Raw genomic sequence first — 22,478 nt, 5'->3', positions numbered from 1 at the left:
TATAAGTATTCATTGGTTCAACACCCATAAAATCCTTCCCAAGCATAACTTATACTCCGTTTCCTTTGACGAACCTAGTTTCACCAAGTCCTATGACTTAAAAATCTTATCGTATATACATTAAGGCTGCCAATCACCCTCTTGTAGTCGTGAAGGTCTCGTGTCCGCCTTGACCTGCGTCAGTCCATTCACGACGCAACGTCACGAAATTGCCGAGGTGTAACATGCTTGCAACTTTCCATCTGGATCCTGAACTTGTGAATTAGCACTAAGCTGCACCAACTGATTTTTAACATCTTTTTTACCATCTGCAGAAGTGCCATCTTGTTTCTTAGTATTGGATTGATTTTTATTATGAGAACTTGCCTTTGGAGTTGCCTCATTCTTATCCATTCCTTTGTTCAGCTCCAACCATGCAGTTCTATTTGGATCAAGATCATATTTGTCACCTGCACCATTTATTTTTGATGCACTTTGTTGTTGTTTGAGATCCAATTTCTCTGGAGAATTAACATGAATTCTGTGCACTGCTGGACTGCTTTCATCAACCAAACCTTGCACCTTAGCACCAGATTGAGCTTCAGTACTAGGCTCTACAACCGTATTCTCCTGAACACCAATAAATACATCATTAATGGCATCAGACATAACTAGTGCAACTACAGCACCAGGATCTCCAGGTTCATGTTGTTCCCTGGCTAGAGACTTATCAACAATATTATCCACTTCTTGACTAGTTGCAGTACCACCATTACTAGATATAGGACTCTGCATATTTTGATCACAGTTGTCCTTTTCTGCATTATTCTTCTCTGTAAACTGCTCTATATCATTATGCTGCCCAACTTGAATCTCCCCTTCTTCTATGTATTCCTCCACCTGCTCACTCCACAACTTTCCAGTTCTATCATCAGTAGCAAAGGTAGTAGAGGGAATTTCTTGACAGACTTGGTTCGAAGTGACTAAGTCTTCAACAGGTTTGAAAGTATATGCCACCCACTGCTTGGTAGATGAAAAACCTCTTCTTCCCAGGAGTAAAAACAGTTGCATTAACATTCAAAGGTTTTTCAACCAAGCCTGTTTGAGATGTTTGTTTCTCTGTAATTTCCTCCACTTCTGCTGCATTTTTATTCACTGCAGCCTGATCGACAACTCCATGAACCAAAGCCAACTGTTTCTGAGAATTGGCTTCGATCTCAGAAGTAATAATATTAACTGTAGGCTACTGTACTCCTCTAACTTGTTCAATCAGTGCATCATGCACATCAGTACCATCACCTAAAGCTGCAAACTTATTGGCTATTGGCATTGCACTAGAATTATCAACATTCTTCATATTTGTTTCATTTCCATTTGCATTGTCCTTCATGTGCTTCTTCCCATTGTGTTGCTGCCATTTGTACAAGTCTTCAGTATTGCCCATGACTTTGCCGCTATCTAGGATCTTTATAACATCTCTTTTGCCTTTGATATTATTTCTTCCTTGATTTTTCCTCTGCTCCTTGATATTACTTTGAACTGCCACCTGAGCATTATTATCAAAGAACTTTATCTACCTCTTACTTGCTCAACTTCTTCCTCAGCAGATTTATCTTGTGGAAATAATTCTAGGTGAATTTTCCAAAGAACCATGTTCATCATGACCTTGAAGACAACACTCTTTGAATACTTAGGTAAATAATCATATTGGATTTTTACCCACTTAATTCTAGTCTCACCAGTGCTTGCGACAGCCTGTATAGCCACTCTCTTTGGATGTTCTTCAACAAGTCAACTTCAACCTTCACACGAGCACAACTAGGTCGTGTCTTATTCTTTGTAGCCAAATCAATTGTCAAAGGCCTCCCAACTGCCGAAGCCATTGAGAATAATTGAGATTGACCAAAATAATTTGGTGCTAACATAGGAAAAGAAATCCATGCAATAGCAATACTAGTTTCTACCTCGGGTGAAAACCATGGATCCCATTTTAATGTTCTCATAGGATAATACCATTGCTTATCCTTAATCCAAAAAGCGGGTTTGGACATGAGTGCTACGTAATCCTCTAACAAACTACACCTTATAAAAACATGACGATTACATAGAAGCCCTATAGTACACTTAACTTTCAATTCACATTGAATAGGAATGGCAGTGCTTAAGAGGTTCAAGTCTGGCCATCCATAGCTAAATTTTCCAATGACTGCGAATTCAAGATTATCTTGTATAATCATGTGTTTGATTTCCTCCATGCTATATTGAACCATTGGCTCTCCATGCACGTAAACAACTTGTTTGATGGGAATTTCAAATTTTGACGTGGATGCATCACTGTTTGCGTTCAAAACAGCAGATTGAAGCATTTGAAAATAGTCTAAGGGTGGGGTGGGCTGGACAACCTCGGTTAGAGGCTGTCCAGTGGTGGTTTCCACCATGGCAGCCTTCACTTCTCCATATCGAGAGAAGAGAGAGCTGCTGGGGTTTGCTCTAGTTTTCGCCGCATCCAGGTGATTAAGCAGTGATCCAGGCATTTTTTTAAAAGGTCATTTAGACTACAATATTCAAATAACTAAGCACATTAACAAAACTGCAATACTTAAACTAATCTAAACACACATGAAGTTAACACAAAACAAGAAAAAAAAAAGCAATAAAAGGACAGAAGATTACCTTTTTTATGTGCAGCCGTGAATAAGATCGAATTTGGAGCCCTAGTGCTTCCAACCTCAAACTCAGCCAAACACAAGAAAGAAAATTAAAATTTTTGAACTAGAAAACCTAACCCTTAAACAACTAAGTATAAAATTTTGACTAAGACAGCCTAGAACTCGAGTGGAAACTCAGCTTTTAAGCTTTTGCCTATGCTTGGGTGTTCAAGACTTGTTCCAATTGTGAAGGTTGGGGTTCTATTTATATAACCCTTAGAACCCCGAAGCTATGAAAAAACTTACAACCAACGATGTGGTACAAGATGGAATTCTCAGAAATAAACACTCAATACATGAAATCAACGCTTATGATTTAAAGATAACAAGCATATACGGTTAGATCTGACCCACTATAGGTCAATCCAAGCCAACCTCTTAGGAACCAATGAAAACACATTCGTACAATCAACAAAACACAGAAAATCGAATTATTTGACTTGAAAATTAAAAGAAAAGCAAAAGGGGAAAGGACTAGTACCGTGTTTGGAGTGAAGTGAAGCTAAATATTGATTGTTTTATGAGAATAGTTGTACAAAAAACTGATGAAAGCCTGCGAGTTCTGAATGGTTGCCATTTTTGGCATGGAGAGAGAAGAGGAACCCTAGGCGGCGCCTAGGGTCTTCATGAGAAGGGAAAGGAGAGAGAGAAAAGAGGGTATAAGGGGTCGTTTGGTGCGGAGGAAAATGAGAAATGGGGGGAGTGTCATTCACTTTGCCCCCTTATTGCTGTTGTCCGATGGGCCGGGTCGGTCCACTTAGTGGATTGGGCCTGGTCCATTATTTTGGGGAAAAGAAAAAGGGCCCTATACATGTATATTAGAAGTGTATATATACGTATATCTAGCGTATATACGCACCTATACGCACCTAAAGAGTAGAGGTGGGTACATTAAATAAATGAAAAATGTTAAAATATCTATTATTGATCGTATTATGGTAATTAAAACATAATTAGCCTTTTAATTAATTTTAAAACACGACTAATTGTGTAGACAGACTTAGTGTGCAAATATAACCTCAATTGGTTTTAAATCCAATTTGATCATTTCAATTATGGCCCTATTTGGCCTATTTAGACAATTAAAACTAAATTGCAATAATGACCTTAATCAATTTGAGCCAAATGAATTTGGCTATTTCAGTTACGACCATTAAAAGGCTAATTTTGCAAAAATGACCCCAATTGCCTTAAACCATGAATTGGCTAATTCAATTGTGGCCGTAATATAAACAATTAAATAATTAAAAAAAAATCAATTTGCAATAATGTCCCTCTAATTGACTCATTATCCTAATTAAATACTAGAAATATATTATGATTAATTATGGCAAATTATGTAAATATACAAAATTAAAGATTGAGTGATAAAATGGTCAATTCTTTTAATTACTCAAACTCCTTGGATTAAAAGGGAATAATTTATTTGCTAATTTGTTTTTTGACAATTTAAACAATTAAATAAATGATTATTTTGAAATTACTTTTCTTTGATTAAATCTAACAAATATCTCATAAATGTCATAAAATATACCAATTAATTTCCAAATGATTTATAATATTATAGAAATTATTTCCAGTTGAAAGGGGTGAATATTGACCCCAATAATTTTATAAAAATCATTTTGACCCTTTTAAATGCTTGATTCACTTTCTTTGTCATGCAAGGACTCTGAGTAATTAAAATAAATTATGGGAGGTCAAAAATTAGGTGTCAACAGTCTCGTTGAAAGAGGTTCCTCACCTACGGTGTATAATTATTGGAATTGCTATTTCACGACGTCGTCAACTGAAGTTTTTACAGATACATTAGCCATTGCTCCGGATCATGATGTTTTTCTAAAAGCATGTGTGATCTGCATACAAGTTCATGGGTCTTGCACTCAAAGCTTAATTCATTGGAGTCTGATTATGATAGAACCTGAGCTTCCATTAGATTATGCAATCATTGAATTGGTGAAAGTAGTTTCAGTTGCTATTACTGGTGCTGCTAATGTTATGCTCGTTAGTATACTAGTTTTTGGCTTCTTGATAATCTCACTTGTTAGTTGTATGCTTCCTTATCGTGACAGTTGTAGGAGTATAGAAAGAGAACCAACTGTCTAAAAAGATAGGCGCCTTTTGCTTTTAATTGAAGACATAGGCGCCTTTTGCTTTTAATTGAAGACTTTGCAACTATCCCATTTTGACGTAAAAGGGTCAGTTCGTCATGTTGTTTAACAGACTTGTATATGCCATTGATTCCTACTGGAGAAGGTTCAATGCCTGCTTACATGAAGTCAATATTTGGTGGGGAACGCATTACTAACAGTGTTTCTAACTTGAACCTTGAGGACAAGGTTCTTTTTCAGGGCGGGAGTATTGTTGTGAAACAAGCTGACTTCCTAAGGGCCAATGGGCTAGAAATTGATTTAGTTGGTATTTTTGGGCCGAGTAACATGCTGGAGAGTTTTATATTGGATCCATGCCCAATTAGCAACTTGTTTAAAAGGACGATGGATTAGAAAGAGTAGTTTTATGCATATTCTGAAGAAAACCGTTTGTTTCTCTCGTCTTCTTTCTCTAGTTTCTCTTCCCCTTCTGGTTTCCTTTTCTCAATTTTCCATTAATGATTGTTACTCGTTAATTGCTTATCGTTTTCCTTTATCAGTTGTAATTTGTGTACTAAGTGGTTATAATATACATTAGTGTTGTGTTGGTTATTTCAGGTTCGTTCTAAAACTTGTCAATATTAGTTGGGTTTGTTTATAATTATCGATGTCCCAAAATGATTCGGTTTCTCCCTGTGTATGACCTTCGAGGAAGCTCTAATTCCTGTGTCATTTCCTCAGCTTCTGTTGCAATTCAGCATAAAAAATTCATGCGCCATCCTATTTTGGTCACCCTATTTAACTGGTATGAGCATTGCGTTTTGTTTTGCATGAATACTTAGCATTAGGTAACTTCAAACAAGTGTCTCTTCTTCTGACAAATTGATGATTGAAGTTTTTTCTTTATGATATATGAAACTTATGTTTCAATTTTAAGCTTATTCGGAGTATCTTTTGGTGTTGAATCGTTTGTTGAGCTGTTGAAATCCGAAAAAAAAAAAAAGGCGAAAAATTCAGACATGCATGATTGAAATTTTAGCCAATTATCACATGCACTCAGTCATACATGACTGAAGCGTACACATAATGAAAAAATTAAAAAGATGCTAAATGGTTTGTTAGATTTGTTGTTGTTTTGACAAATTGATGATTGATTTTTTTTTTTTTTTTTATGATATATGAAACTTATGTTTTTAATTTGAGCTTATTGGAGTAGATATGGGTGTTGAATTGTGTGTTGATTGTCGAAATTCGAAGAGCAATTTTTTTTTTTTTTTTTGGCAAAACAAATTTGAACACACAGGACTGAAATATTAGGCAATGTTTTCATGCACTTAAGTGCAGACATACATGGAAAATTCAGACATACATGACTGAAATTTTAGCCAATTTTTACACGTACCTCAGTAAAAAAATGTTTGAAGTTAACTTTGATAAGTTTAGTAAACTTCAGTAAAAATGTCTGAAATTTAACCTTGTCAAGTCCACAAATTCAATAAAAAAATATTTGAAGTTGACCTTAGCAAGCCATACCAAACTCCTTTACAAGGCTACACTTCAGACACCAATATCTGAAGTTATCCTAGCGATAAACTCGAATTTTTTTTCAACATTGGGTAAAAGTTAAATGGCAACCAGGTATTTGTGCACTTCGTCCCAATTCACTTGATTTGCACGATTAGCCTTCAAAGGCACTGGTCTTTAATTTTTGCCCTTCGCCTAATACCATGAGGTTTGGGGTTCGAACCCCGGCTCAGTTAAAAGAAAAAAAAATCGCAAGACAGAGTTTCTTAGCAAAGTTAGGCCTATTCGGGCCAAAGTTAGTCCTCAGGCAGAGTTTTGACTTGCGAATCCAAACCTCTGTCTTACGAAAGTCTTTTTTTTTTTTTTTTTTAATGAGTCGGTTCGAATCCAGAACCTCGAGGTATTCGGCGAAGCGCAAATATTAAAGACCACCAATTTGAAGGGCAAAAATTAAAGACCAGTGCCTTTGAAGGGCAATCCGCACAAAAAAATGATTGAAATTCCCTGCCAACCTCTTTTATCACATGAAGCCATGTTGGCATTGTTATGGCTAGGGGTGTACAAAGTAAACCGACAAACCGCACTAAACTGATAAATCGAGAAAAAAACTCGATTAGTGGTTTGGTTTGACGTGGTTTGGTGTTGACAAAAAAATCGACCATAATTGGTTCGGTTTGGTTTTAGCTAAAAAAAAGTCAAACCGAACCAAACCAACCCGACATTACATATATTCAATTTTTAAAATATTTTATACATAAAAATATTTATTTGTAATGTAATTTATAAATATTTCTTAAAATTTTCCGAAGTTTTTTGTCCTTTATCATATTATTCAAGCTTGAACTTAGAATTTTGAACGTAAATAAGTTTTATATCACACTAATGCTAACAAAAGAAATTCAATTCTACCACTATGAATGACAATAAAGTTGGATATCTATTCTTTAGTTTTGCATAATTGGTTTAGAGAGTAAAAATATATAACTTAATTTTTTTTCTATGTCATGTAATTAATACTTATTAGCCGTACTTATTTTAGCATGACTTAGTAGTTTTAGATTATGATCATTTTCTTTATGACTTATTAATTAGCAATATTTATTTTAACTGATTTTATTATCTTTTTTTGTTAAATATTTTAATACAATGTCATCACTCATCTCACATGTTATGTTATTTTCTTAAGAAACACCTTAATTATATAGTTGTATCTTACTAGGACTAAAGAAATATTTGAAGTAAAAGTTATGTGTTTTGTATGAAGACTTTTCCTGGAAAAAAAAACCCGAGGTTGAAAAATCCGAATTTTATTGGTTTGGTTTGGTGTATAAATTTAAAAACTCAACGCAATTTGTTTGGTTTGGTATTTAAAAAATCCGAATCAATCCGGTTCATGTACACCCCTAGTTATGGCCCAGCTTCACTTATATCGCCCAATCAGTTCTGTTTTCATTTTTTTTATTAGAAGAATTTAGTCTTTGATCTCGAAATAACTTTTAATTCATGCCATGTACACTTGGTAATTGGTATATTCTCAACTATTTCGCTAAAATTATTTCGCCATGTATTCTTCGAACGACCTTAATTACGATGTTATCGAAATTTTAAACTTAAAAATTTATGGGACTTTCCGGGAGGTTAAACCCTCCCCTTTTATTTTTCAGAATAGAATTTTCTTTAGACTTAAGTCATACTCCCTCCGGATCAAAAAGAGTATTCACTTAGCCATTTGCACACTCTTTAAGAAAATACTAACTCCTAAAAAAAATAGGTAATTTGATTAAACTGTCCCTAATTAAATAGGTATTGGGATTCGATCACACATCACTTAATAGAGACAAATCTGAAAAAATAAGGTTAATTCTTTATTGATTTGATAAGTGGACACTCTTTTTTACCAAAAAAAAAAAAAAAAAAAAAAAAACTAAGTGGATACTCTTTTTGATCCAGATAGTAATTTGGATATTTTATCCATCCTCTAAAATACCGAATTGCTTTTTTAAAATTTGAACTAAACGAAACCTAACCTATATTTAGTAGCTCATCTAAACAATATCTTCCTTTTATAAATCAAAATTACACAATGTATAATTTGTTTTACATCTAAAAGAACGAGAGTAAAAGAATAACTCGTGATTCAGTTACATCCTCCAAAAAAAAAAAAAAAACTCTGCACCTATTATTGTCATATTTTTTCGCTTTAACAATTGTTTCAAGTAAAATATGACGCTTAATGGGAAAATGGGACTACTCAAACTCAAATATTGCTCCCAAAGGAATATTTGAACTTAATATGTAGCTCAAATTGATCGAGAATTGACCTTGTCAAAGTATTTAAATAAAAATAATTTGTTTGATATGTCATATATAATTGTAATAAAGAATTATTTTTATTAGTTTTGTTTGATTTACATAATTACAAGAAAATAAATAAAGAAATTAAAACTTGATAAGAGTTGATTAACATTATGCTCAATTATTTAGCTTATCTTAACCCAAGTAATCACTGACCGTTTATTTATCAACTCGTCCTACAGATGGACATGGTTTGGGTCAACCCGAAATTCAAACTGAAATCCGAACTTTTTGGATATTTGGTTTTGATTTTTGGATTATAGATTGAACTGTGGATTTTATATTTAAATTTTTTGGATATCGGATTTAGTACTTTGGATTTTCGGATATCCAAAAGTCTGAAATTTTTATACCTTATATTAGTCCTATCCATATCATATGTTCCCAAATACTAATTAGTACAAAGGTCCAATAGATTAACACCCTACGATCCTACCCATTATAGTATTAAGTCCACTATGAAATTTTCTGCTAAATTAAATATAATATTGCTCGCAAAGCTGGAGTTTACTTCACTACTTTTAGAATAAGGCAATGTCCTAAGTAACATTGGAATAATGTAGAGCTGAACTATGTGATTTGATACCTATTGGTTTAGTGGTAACAACTGTTTGCTGAATTCACATATTTGGTTTCACATTATGCTAAGACCTGTAATTTGGTAACTAGGGTACATGAATTTCGTTCTTAATAAGCCTGCCTTAAAAGCTCAAAAGTCAAAACCGACAATCCAAAATATCCAAACCGATTAATCATAAACCAAACTTAAAATATCCAATCCGATTCGCGATTATTTGGATTGTAATTTGTTCAATTCAAAAATCGAAAATCCAAATCAAAATTTTCATATCCAATCCGACTGCCTGAACGCCCACTCTTAACTCGCCCCATTTTAGTTCTCTCAAATTCAGCCCAACTTAGCTGTTTAACACTCCTATCAGTGGATTCCAAATGAGGAAATTAATACTTGAAAGGTGAAAAAAAAGAACAAAAGAAGAAATAATGGTCAAAGACACATCTAAAGTATTACTTTTTGTGAGTTTTCTATCTGAACTATCATATGTTTGTATTTTCTTATTAAACTATCACCAACTATTTATCAAAATTCTGATGGTGCGTGGTGTGCATTTTTTTTTTTTTGGTTTAAAAATGGTGTCCAATGGCACTTCACACGGATAATTAAAGAAATTAATTGGAATAAATAAATAAAATTAAGAGATAATGGTCAAAACACATCTGAAGTATCACTTTCTTTGCAAACTTTCTGCACCATCAGATATTAATGACACAATTCGGATTGGGATGAACACCGAATCAACAACGAAACACGGAAAATTAAGATAGATAGAAATAAAGTGATGAGAATTGAAGAAAGTGGATGAGAAAAGAGGGATAGAAGCTAGACCCTCTTGATGATGAATCTATGGACGAACCTAGATATATCAAACCTAGACCTTTCTAATTGGATTCAATCAAGGAACCTAAGCTATTTGAATTCCAATCAAGAGTCGCAAACTTGAAATCCACAAATAAGTAACTCTCATATGAAAATCATTGGAAAAGTTGTTCATATCCAATAAAGGAATCCATCTATGTTGAACTATAACTATCACTAACCTTATAGCTAGCAAGCTAAATAAACTCTCATATCCAAAGAGTATTCTCAATACATCATCATTAATAAACTAAGTAGAGTATTTATACTGTTAGGCTAAAGAAGACTAGACTAACTATTATAAAAATACCCTTAATGGAGTAAGGGCCTTATTTGGTAGTCTTTTTTAGGAATAATGGCTTAAATTGCGAAAATATCCTCTTGCATAGCTAGTCACCATCGTGTCCGCACCATTTTATCTTTGCTCCACACGCCCAAGCAATCATCCATACGTCATATGCTCGATTTGGCTCATGAGTGCTCCTCGGGATCGTATCAATCAGATACAGTCGGGGGTGTGTTTGATAAATAGTTGGTGATAGTTTAGATAGGAAACGCAAATACTTAATAGTTCAGGTGTGTTTTCATAAATAGTTGGTGATAGTTCATGTATAAAACTCACAAACACCTGATAGTTCAGGTAGAAAACACAAACACCTAATAGTTCAGATAGAAAACTCACAAACACCTGATAGTTCAGGTAGAAAACTCACAAAAAAGTAATAATTATGTGTGTTTTTAACCATTATCTCAAAAAAGGACATGAGAGATAGCCCCGTGTCATAAGATATCGCCAGCAGCCTGTCAACAATTACATGGATGGTAATGGCAAATTGAGCGGTGGGTGGAAGTTAATTTTTGATCGAGTTCCAAATTCCAACCCATGTTGATTGTCTCTTTCAAGGCTGCAAAACAATTTTCACAAAAATTTAAGACCCATAACTTGTCTATTCACTCATCTCTTTAAACTTATCAACGTTTTTCTCCAATCTATTGTTCCAACATTCATATGAAATTTCTACGTGGGTAATTGCTAGGCCGCCACAATACTATTATACAGATAGCTTCCATCGTTAATTAATGTAATAAAATGGTTTTCTGTCAGTGCAGCAGAGCAAGCCAGATCTCAAGACATCAGATTGGCACATGCCTAAGGTATTTCATTATTCATACATCATAAATGTAAAATATGTTGGGAAGATAAAATGCCAAAATAACGCAAGATAATATCGCAAGTGAATAAATATCAGTTATGAGCGAGAGTAGTAAACAAACTCAAGCACAAATTGGTGTGAGCAAAAAGTATACAGTAATAATTAAGCAACCAAAAAAACTAATCCAATCTATATTGTTGTAAGAAAGATTGCAACCTATTAAACCATTGTAAAATGACAACAGGCTCAAACCCGCAGACTTTCAATTGCAAAAACGTAGTACTATAACATCATAGACACTAGACAGGCACTTAAGTAAAACAGAAACAATCTCACCGATTTGGAGTACATTAATTACTTTGTCTTAAATCCACCCTTTGTTTTAAGGACAATCAAAGCCAAACGAGCCCCTTATCCAATCTCATAAACATTTAAGCTACTCCATCCGTCTCAAATTATTTTCGTCTTTTTATTTTTACACTTCTCTTACCCTTATTTATATCTAAGTTATAATCTCTCTCCATTAAATGTTTACTCTATTTGTGTGTCATCTCCATTAATGACAAAATTATACTAAGGGTAAAATGTAAAAAATATAATTAATTGTGCCTTGAACTCCTAAAACGACAAATAATTTGAGACAACTATTTTTAATAACCACTACAAATAATTTGAGACGTAGGGAGTAACATCCAAATCAAATCCACTTTCCAGTCTCTATTCTTCAAGAGTTTAACTTACATACACTGATTAACTGAAAAAAATGAATTTACTGTAACTATTAGGTCATTTAAAACATCCAGAAATCGTCCACAATAAGTGAAATTAGTTACTTGAAAAAATAAAATAAATAAGGTAACCTTCCTCTTCCTCAACTAATTAAGATATAATGAATTTGTTTTTAAGTTTTTTATTATGTAGATAAGTTAAATCCTTCAAATTTTTGAAAGATTGTGTACCGTACATCAAAGGACCAAGAAGGGACAGTGAGTAACGTCCCAATTGGATGATCTATTAGTTCAAGCTGTACTAAACTCGAATCTTGATTAATACAACGAGTTTGTTGGATGATTGATAGGACTAACATGGCTTCTATCAGTTTTGTCTCTAAGTAATCCTAGTTGATATTTCCAAGTTGCTTCAAATAGTCCTAGTTGAAGGATTAAAATTTTCATTTGTCTCTCTGATGCACAACAGTACAGCGAAGAGTCATATTTTGGTGACTGCAAAAAATAAACTAAATTAATCGTCCACTTAATTAGTACACATAAATCGAGTGAAAATTAAATTACCTTCATCACTGTTTTAATTGATTTTTTCCAGCTGGATAGGATACCATCTACTACCGCCCTTCCAATGCTATATATATATTGCCCAACAAATATACAAGGCATTCATAACATTCAAAAGCTTCAACTTCACCAAAGAATCAATTCAATTTCAAAGAAAGAAAAAGTATAGGGAGAAAAATGGCCTGTTGGTCAGCTGAAAGTGCAACCAAAGCCTATCTCAGAGCAATAAAAATGGTTAGTATGACTTCACTGCCTGCATTGTTTGATCAATTTGTACTACTAAGTGTATTCAATCAACAAATTCAAAGATTTTATGTTTCTCATGTTGTGTTAATTTTGTATTTCAGGGAAAGAGTGCTAAAGAACCAAATGTATCAGAATTCATCTCAGCACTTGTTGCAGGAAACAATGCACAACTGATGGTCGTCGCATGTGCTGATGCATCCGATTCCACCACGCTAGCCCTTGTGGCTGCAGCCCAACAAACAGGTGGCAGAGTGATTTGCATCCTTCGCGAATTTGACAAACTAAACACATCAATAGAATTTCTAAGCCATAACGCGAGGCATGTTGAGTTTGTAATCGGAGATGCTAAGACGCTACTAGTAAATGACTACAGAAGAGCGGATTGCATAGTAATCGACTGCAACCTCAACAACTGTGAAGGCATTCTTAAAACAGCACGAAGAACCGGGGAAAATAATGCTATTGTTTTGGGGTACAACGCATTGCGAATGGGGTCATGGAGATGTGACAGCTTTAATGCTCATTTGTTACCCATAGGAGAAGGGTTATTGGTCACTAGAATGACACAAAAAGACAGTGATTTTGGCGTTTCAGGGAAAAAGAGTCGATGGATTGTTAAAGTAGATAAATGCACAGGGGAAGAACATGTATTCAGGGTCAGATCTTCACATGGAAAACCTCTTGAAGCATAAGTTTTGATATAGTGATAATAGATAAAGTATACAATACTTTTCCACCATCTGAAATAATAAGCAGAGATTTTGATTCTTTTATTCTTAGCAGGCTGTGTATTTTGAACTGTAAATACAAGAGATTTAATCGTGTTAATAGTAGCATATAGTTGGCTGATTCCTATTGTTGATTTCGTTGATGATCGATTGTCAAGAGTCAAAATTTTGAGTTTCTTTCATACATCATAATGTAGTTAAAACAGTCACACCGGGGCCATCTCCACCAAGTGCCAATGAGAACATATACTTACTGTCATAATAGAAATCAGTGTGAGAAAATTTTAACCTGAATGATCAGAGGACAATACTGTCCCAAATTCTGCACAATCTCGGATGTAAGCAATTTTCATTTTCTGATCTGCTAAAAAATTGATATGGCTAGGATCCTGAAACATTATAAGAAATCTAATTTCATTTTAAAAGAAGAACTCAATCCATCGATGTCTCTAAAATTTTGCAATATTTCTCTTGCAATAATCAAGAATTCGACTAGTAGTCACTGCACAGAAGCACTTGATTACTTTTTTCTCGGGCTAAATTCTAACGAGAGTATGCAAAATGATAGTTCAGTTCCCATACTAACCGTTTGGTGAACAACTTCAGCTGGCACTGGCGAATTCTCATCAAGTTGCCTATGTAACCAGCCAAAACGCTCTTTTTTTCACTTTTTGGTACATGGGGAAGGGGACGGTGAAAAATGACTTACGCTTGTTGTATAGAAGAGAAGAGAAAACTTAGGTGTTATGCAAGAATGGCTTTAGAGGTGGATGGTTTTGAACTTTTGATCCTGTTTGCCAAATGGACAAAACTTCAAGTATAACAAGTTTTGACTTGTTACCTTGACGGCTCACCCATGGGACAAGTTGGGGTAAAAAATTCACGACCACTTATTTCCAAGGTCATTCGGTGTAATTGCCTGAGAAGGCTCCCACCACTGTTATTAGTATCACTAAACAGTAATTAAGTTTGGTTGGTAGTCACACCTTGTAATGCCTTTTGCTGACTAATTAGCTTTTTTTCCTTTTGAAATTTTTAGCCTTAATCAAAAGTCAACAAGCAATATGCTTAACTGCAACTCATTCACATGAATAACAGCGTATGCAAACGTGTGCCTATGGCAGGATAACAATATTAATTAGAGCTAAACAACTACGACTTAATATTAAGCACACTTTTAAGTTGACCCATTCATGCAGTGTGCAGACATGTTCACCATTTAGCCAACATCGCCACTTCAACATCCTAATAGTTAGTTGGCAAATTTGTTAATCATATGGTATTATTATGCATTTTACTCTCCCAAATCTTTCTCCTCACAACCTTTCATGTTTTCTTTTCTCTCGGAATCTATTGCAGAAAATTAACAATAAATAAAAGAAAGTTCCAAGAAGTGTTAGCCAAGATCTATCAGGTTAGAGAACGTGCGGAAGAATAGTTTAATTTTTTCTTTATATATCACAACAACATGATTTTTCTGCATAATCAGAAGAGTGGGGCCTCAATGATAATGCAAGAAAAATAAGGAGAGTTTTTATAGGCAAGTTGTTGCTCTGTTAGGCAATAAGTTTGCAGATTAGGAAACAACTTGATCTGATCTAGATTTTTGGTTGTCCGTCCTGAGGCAAAGCAAACCAATGTCCTGTTATGCTACTGAACAGCCAGCTATTCTGAATTGGATTTAACTTAGATTATACACTAACACAATTGTAAAATTCTGTTACAGTATAAGTTAATATGTTATGGCAGCGACTATATTACCCCCAGTAATTAGTTTCATTTGTCAATGAGGAATACCTATAGTTATCTTTTAGATACTCTTTTTACACTGCTAGAATATAGAAATTACACTCCGAATGGATTTTGCAAATGTGAAGATGAAATTATATGGAACCTATTTTGCACGAAGAAATGTCAGTGTTGAACCTCCACAATTCAAAACTTCAGCAATTTTTCTAGGAATTTGAACTGCATTTGTAATTCCAAGAATGTTTTGAACTCCAGCACATCCACTTGTTCTGGAATTTTTCGGTGTTTTAGCTAGGGTTATTTTTGTACAAATGCTATTTCAGTCTTAAGAAGTGGTTATTTCCCTATTACATTTCTAACGGCGGTTAAATTTTAACAAATGATCCAAAAATTGGCCAAGCTAATTTTTATAGTTTTAATTTATCGGGGCCGAACTTACTTTATCGACATCAACGGGTAAATTGCATAAATAGGATATTTTAGTGCCATAGATTTGATTCTAACCCCTTTTAAAAAAAAAATCACAAATTAGATGCGTCCTCACATTAGGTAGCAATATTCTAATGAATTGCCAGGATTTCAAATTGATGAATAAATTTTACCTTAGGATTTGTAGTTAAATTCTAGCGACCCGCTAGGGGTTGGCCACAAATCATGTTTGGATCGTCAGAATTTTGCCACAAAATCCTGAAAATCACCAAACCTTATTGTGTTAAACTTTCACTAACACAATTTTTCTTAAAATTAGTCCAAATCAACTTCAAATAACTCTAAATTTGATATCCAACATACTAATACCAATCCCAACAATCTATGATGGTTAGATTCAATCTAAACCTTCAAAAATCAATATACCACTTCATTTTCTTCAACAACCAAGCTCAACAAACCCAATAAATAGCGTTTTTCAAATTTCTGCAGTCAAACCAATCGCAGAAAAGATGATTCTTAATTTTCTACAACTCATATGAAAAGATGGAGACAAAGAAGGAAGAAATAGTAGGACTAGGAGGAGCAACAACACAACTTCTGGCGGATGTCTATATTTGCACTATTTTTCTTAATGACGCCAAAGGTTAGACATCGAACCTTAAGGAGGACACCCGATGAAAATTCTTGAACATCAAGTAGATTCTAAATATCCGGATACAACCCTCAAATGGCCCAGGTTGGCTAGTTTACTAGAGTTTGAAACTTCTATATGTAAAACTCCAACTCGTGTCATGGAATCTGAACTTTAATAAGAGAAACTTCAGCTCATCTTGCTGCAGTAGAGCATGAATGAAATAAGTTACGAACTTCATGTCATGAAGTTTCACTTTTATATATCACCCACAAAATTACCTCATTATTTTATCAATATTACTGGTAACATCTATTTTGTACATTTTGAACTGAAGCTATCGATTTTTTCTGACGTACCACCTATGAAATTACTTTGTTATATATGAAAATTATAAAAATGAAACTTTAGGGTAATGTCCCGGAGTTCGATCCTTATAAAAGTAAAATTCTATAATAGCGTTCTTAAGTGTAAACCGTGTCAATTCAAACCTTCGTTAAAACTTTTTATAGCTTTCTCATATTTTATTTAAGAGTATTTTTTGTCAAAATTTATCTCCCTATTAAAAATCGGCTAAAATTTAATAATTTTGAAACAATGGCTAAATGTTTCTTCTTCTTCTTCTTCTTCTTCTTCTTCTTCTTCTTCTTCTTCATCATGATGATTATTATTATTATTATTATTATTATTATTATTATTATTATTATTATTATTATTATTATTATTATTATTATTATTATTATTATTATTATTATTATTATTATTATTATTATTATTATTATTTGGTAACTAACTGATTTTTATTAATCACCAAGTACAAACTTTACAATACCACAGTAGAAGGACTCACTCTACTGTCTCAGTTCAGTCTTTCTACTAGACTATCTACAAGAAAGCTCAAATACTTCTATCAATCTATTGGGGTTCAAACTTTAGATCAAGAACACACCTCCCAGGGAGGGTTTTACGTAACGACCCTCCCGGTTGTTATGAAAAATCTAGGATCACCCTACCAAATAGAATCTTTCCAAGGGTAGAACGAGCTAATAGAAACTTGAATGTATAAGTCTAAGAACTGAGGTAGAACGAGCTAATAGAAACTCGAATGTATAAGTCTAAGAACTGAAAACTTGACTTGTTTTTTATTATTATTTGATTGTGTTGAGTCCATTGGGGGGTGACGTAGGAAATTAGAACTCCATTGGGAATTCTGAGGCCACGGGTGAGTTCGTATGGTGTTTTTATATCAATGTGCATGTTTGCTTGTGTTTGTGAGGCCTCAGATGAAGTGTGGGATGGTAGAGTTGAAAAACTATAAAACTAGCGAGCTCACTGGTTCAGTGGTACCGCTGAAGAATTACCGCTGCGGCGGGACCGTTGTAGCGGCCGGCCTCTCGCTGCTGCGATTGTCGGGGAAATAGGGTGTCCGCTATGGCGGGCACTGGACCGACAGCGGGACCGCTGCAGCCGGACCAAGCTCGCCATAGCGGTGGGTCAGTTTTGGGTTGGTCTGCTAAGGCGGGCACTTACCCTCTATAGCGGGACCGCTGCAGCAACGGGTGACCGCGGTGGACAGAATCTCGATTTTTAAACACTTAGTTCCGAATTCTTTATTCATAAAACTCCAAAGCAGTTCCCCACAAGCACCTAGGGCGAAATTCTAAGCTAGGGCAAGAGTATCCTTGATAGGTAAGTCTCAACCATTCCTTCCATCATTACGCTTTCATCTCTATGATTATCATTCCTTTTATGGGTCTACAGTGGTGAATTGGGAATAGTAACCCTAGAACTTAATAGACTTTCAATAGTTGATGGGATATGATTGTTATTGTGTGTCTATCATCTAATGGCTTGGGTTATCACTTTTTAATCAAGAATTGAACCATTAGAGACATGAGCTAAGTGATTTGAGACTTAGGGTTTCATAAAAATGGTAGCTTGACTATGGAAACTGCTTGTAATAGATATTTTGATTAAATAGCCTTGTAAATTTATAGTTGGTGGTTGCTAAGGCCAATGTTAGGCTGATTTACACCTAGAAATCATTCACTCATTGGAATAGGGCAAAAAAGGAAAGGGTGTTCTTTGAATTGATTTTGTGACTAGAGTGATTGTGACTTATTTAGCATCTTAATATCCTGACTTTGAGTGTTCCGAGGCTTTACGGAAGGGAAAGGCTATAGCGGAGTAATCTGCATTGTTTTAGCTCTACAGTTGAGGTAGCTTATGGTCTACTAGAGTTAGACTTTGATTAGTTGATTGTATGTGTTGTGAAATTGATAGGAGAAAGCATGTCTAGTCTTCAAGCATGGTGTGTGTGATTGAAATTCCTATATGCCATTGATTGAGTGATTATGTGGGCTTCATGCCACTATTCTATATGTTGGAACCTACAGGTTGATGATGTTGTGGTAAGAAGTTAATATGATCTTCTTGGTGAAATTGAGGTACAAAATGATAAATCAATTATTGAAAGCGATGTGACAATAAATATGAATATATATGAAAAGGCTCATTTGACCGGAAATGGGGATGAGGCCTAGATATGGATAGGCACATTTGACCGGGGGTAAGGATGTGGCTTAGTTATGAGCTTAGGTCCGAGGAGTGAATCCGGAATGAGTGGTACATGGACACCATGGGTCCCCTGTAGGTCATGACTATTAAGCAATAACATCAATTAGCATGTGTGTGCAGCGTGTACTCAGTTGTTGTTAGTAGACTTATTTCCATTGTTTGCTTCCGTTGATTTGATTCTTGATATCATTGGGTGACTTGATTGTTAATATCCCTGGTTGACTTGTTGTTGGGTATTTGATTATGTGTTGTCGATTGGTCTGTTTATTTTATTGATTTTATGATTCATACATGATACTAATCTTAGTCCGCCTATGATATCTACCGGTACATTATGTTTGTACTGATACTGCCTTGCTGCATTCTTTTGAGTGCAGATTGTGATCTAAAGACTGCTACCCAACCTTATATTTAGCGTTGAGGCCATTTGCTGACAGATTGGGGCTGAGCTTCTATCCATGCCAGGCCGCCCGAAGATCTTCTTTTCCTAATGTCTATTTCTATTCCAGACATTGATAGATATTTATTTTAGGCAGTATACATTTCTTAGACATGTTTGGATTAGAGTCCTTGTACGGTGACTTTCGAATTTTGGGGTTGTAATAGTTAGGACTTTCACATTTACTTCCTTATTTTATGGCATGACTAAATTGATTTATCTTGTGCTTGAATGGTTATAAATTGATTGAATTGGTTAATATAAAAATGGATTTGAACGAGTAGATAGATTTACGTATTGGTTGGCCCACTAGGAGTTAGTGTGGGTGCCAGTCATGCCGGGTTGGATCGTGACAGAGTTGGTATCAAAGCTTTAAGTTCATCGATCTTATCGTATAAGGACATGTCTAGCAGAGTTTTGCGGATCGATACGGAGACGTCTGTATTTATCTTCGAGAGGCTATCGGATACTAGGAAAAATTCCCTTTTCTTTCTTTCTTTCTTTCTTTCTTTCATGCTACTTGATTCCAATTGGTATACGCTATCCTTCATTCTCTCGCAGATAGCGAGAACGCGTGCGGCAGCAACCAGAGGTAGATGGGTGGCACCGGCTGAGGGCGGAGTCCTAACAATTGATCTCCTGCCTCCAGTGGCTCCTAATGAGGTCACGGGAGATGCAGCCGCACCAGCTTAGCCAGCGGCAGTGCCAGTTCCACCAGGGGTTGCAGCTGCTCCAGATATATTAGATGTGATGGCACAGGTGCTGAACTAGTTGTATGGATTAGCACAAACCGGGGCGATACCAGCCGCTCCAGCAGGTAGGGGTGAAGGGATAGCAGCACCAGGTCTGGATAGAGTTCAGGCTCCGGGAGTTCAGCATACCGCAGTAGTGGCACCTCGCTTGGATGAAGTTTTGGCTTTTGAGGCTTTTTCGAGGCCAATTGCAGGGCCGGTGATGACCGGTGAGGAGCATGATTTATTTTGGAGGTTCACTAAAATGAAGCCTCCGATTTTCTATGGTACTGAGTCAGAAGATGTGTACGAGTTCATTATAGATTGTCATGAGAGACACCATAAGATGGCGGAGGTGGACAAATATGGTGTTGAGTTCGTGACCTTTCAGTTCCTGGTTGATGTCAAGTTATGTTGAAGGGCATATGTAGTGTAGGCCTGCTGGGTCACCTGCGTTGACTTGGGTTCAGTTCTATTCAGTGTTTTTAGATAAGTATGTTTCGCGTACTCTGAGAGACAGAAGCAAGGATGAGTTTGCTAATATTGATCAGGGGAACTCATCTGTTGCTGTTTACGAGTCCCGTTTCCATTCTTTGTTCCGATATTCTCTTCAGTTGCTGCCTAATGAGGAGGAGAGGATCAGGCGATTCGTGAAGGGATTGAACATTGAACTTCAGCTATCAGCTCTTCAGCTTGCAGCCACTGGGGCTTCATTCCAGGAGGTAGTGGAGCATGTTCCTGTTGTTAAAGGAATTAGACAGGAGAGCCATACAAAGCAGGTACAGACGAAAGTCCGAAGGGGTGAGAATTTCAGCAACTCCTTCTCAAGGGTTCAGAGTTCACAGGTGTATTCGGGGAATTCGGTTCCCAGTCCGCTATGCGGTGTCTCGCGGGGGCCCATCGGGGACGATTATCGGTCTTCGGTTGACATGGGGGTTATACTACTTCGTCGAGCACGTTCGGCGACCTAAGCTGGACCATGCTTGTTACGATTGTGGTGAAGTAGGGCAATATTAAGAGGTTTTGCCCCAGACTCAGAAAGGGTGGTTAGGGGACTCAGTATCAGGCTCTCCGAGCTCCGTTTGCACCAGATAGAGGAGGTAAGGACCGTGCATCGGCAGGGCGAGGCGGCCACAGGACGGGTAAGGGTGGCGTTCGACCTCGCGAGGCGGTCCTCGAGCGAGCGAGCTGAGCAGGCCCCGGCCACAGCCAGGGAGGGGCTCGGGCGGGACGGGGTAGTCTTGTTCGGTTACGGGCTACGGGAGAGCAGCAACATAGGCTTTTCCCGGGTAGACCGGAGGCCGAGGCCTCGAGGTAAGGTCATCGGTACTATCTCGGTTTATGACCGAATGGCTTCTGTTTTATTTGATCCGGGTTCTACTTTTTCATATGTTTTTGCATATTTCTTGTGGGTTTGGATATGATGTGTGATACTCTTGATGCCGCTATACATGTATCTATTCCGGTTGGGGATTTGATGGTGGTAGATAGAGTCTACCCTTCTTGGGCGATTATGTTTATGGGATGTAGTACTTGGGCGGATTTAATGATCCTAGACATGGTAGATTTCGATGTCATCTTGAGCATGAGTTGGTTGTCTCCGCATTATGCCATTCTGAATTTGTCACTCTAATACCGTTATGCCGTATGCCGGGCGCACCTAGATCGAAGAGGTAGCCGTAGTCCCTCTCTAAGAAAATCATATCCCTTCGTTAGTGCTAAAAGGCTGGTAGAGAAGGGGTGTTTAGCTTATTTGGCACATGTCAAGTGATACCGGAAGCAAAAACTTCGTCCTATTGATTCGGTTCCGATGGTACGCGAGTTTGCGGATGTCTTTCACCGCGGACTTGCTAAGGTGCCACGCGCATGTGACATTGACTTTTGGATTGATTTAGACCCAGGGACTCGTCCTATCTCTATTCCACCCTATAGGATAGCACCAGCAGAATTAATAGAATTGAAAGAACAGCTGCAAGATCTTTTGAGTAAGGGGTTTATTTGCTCGAGTACCTCTCCTTGGGGTGCTCCTGTGTTGTATGTTAAAAATAAGGACGGGTCTATGCTCATGTGTATTGATTATCGTCAGCTAAATAAGGTCACTATCCGAAACAAGTATCCTATTCCCCGTATTGATGATTTGTTTGATCAGTTATAGGGAGCTACTGTGTTCTCTAAAATTGACTTAAGATCAGGGTATCACCAGTTGAAGATTCAGGCAGAAAATGTTCCTAAGACCGCCTTCAAGACCAGGTATCGACACTATGAGTTCTTGGTTATGTCTTTCGGTCTTACGAATGCCCCAGCTGCGTTCATGGATTTGATAAACAGTGTTTTGCCTTTTAGACTCTTTTTGGGTAGTGTTCATTGATGATATCTGGGGTATTTAAGTAAGGAGGGCGTGAAACGTT

At 36.3% G+C, this 22,478-nt stretch overlaps 1 protein-coding gene across 1 annotated transcript; it reads left to right on the top strand.

Annotated features, from left to right (window-relative positions):
• Positions 1-12,638: 12,638 nt before the first annotated feature.
• LOC132054414 (uncharacterized) lies at positions 12,639-14,412 on the top strand. Its single transcript, XM_059446427.1, has 2 exons — positions 12,639-12,771; positions 12,885-14,412. The coding sequence occupies exons 1-2, from the start codon at positions 12,715-12,717 to the stop codon at positions 13,473-13,475; spliced, it is 648 nt and encodes a 215-aa protein (XP_059302410.1). The 5' UTR covers positions 12,639-12,714; the 3' UTR covers positions 13,476-14,412.
• The last annotated feature ends 8,066 nt before the right edge of the window (positions 14,413-22,478 follow it).

The sequence above is a fragment of the Lycium ferocissimum genome, chromosome 4 (genome assembly GCF_029784015.1).
Source record: "Lycium ferocissimum isolate CSIRO_LF1 chromosome 4, AGI_CSIRO_Lferr_CH_V1, whole genome shotgun sequence".
In the NCBI taxonomy this organism is placed as follows: Eukaryota; Viridiplantae; Streptophyta; class Magnoliopsida; order Solanales; family Solanaceae; genus Lycium; species Lycium ferocissimum.
The sequence above is the reverse complement of the archived record's forward strand: the minus strand, read 5'-3'. Positions and strand labels throughout refer to the sequence as shown.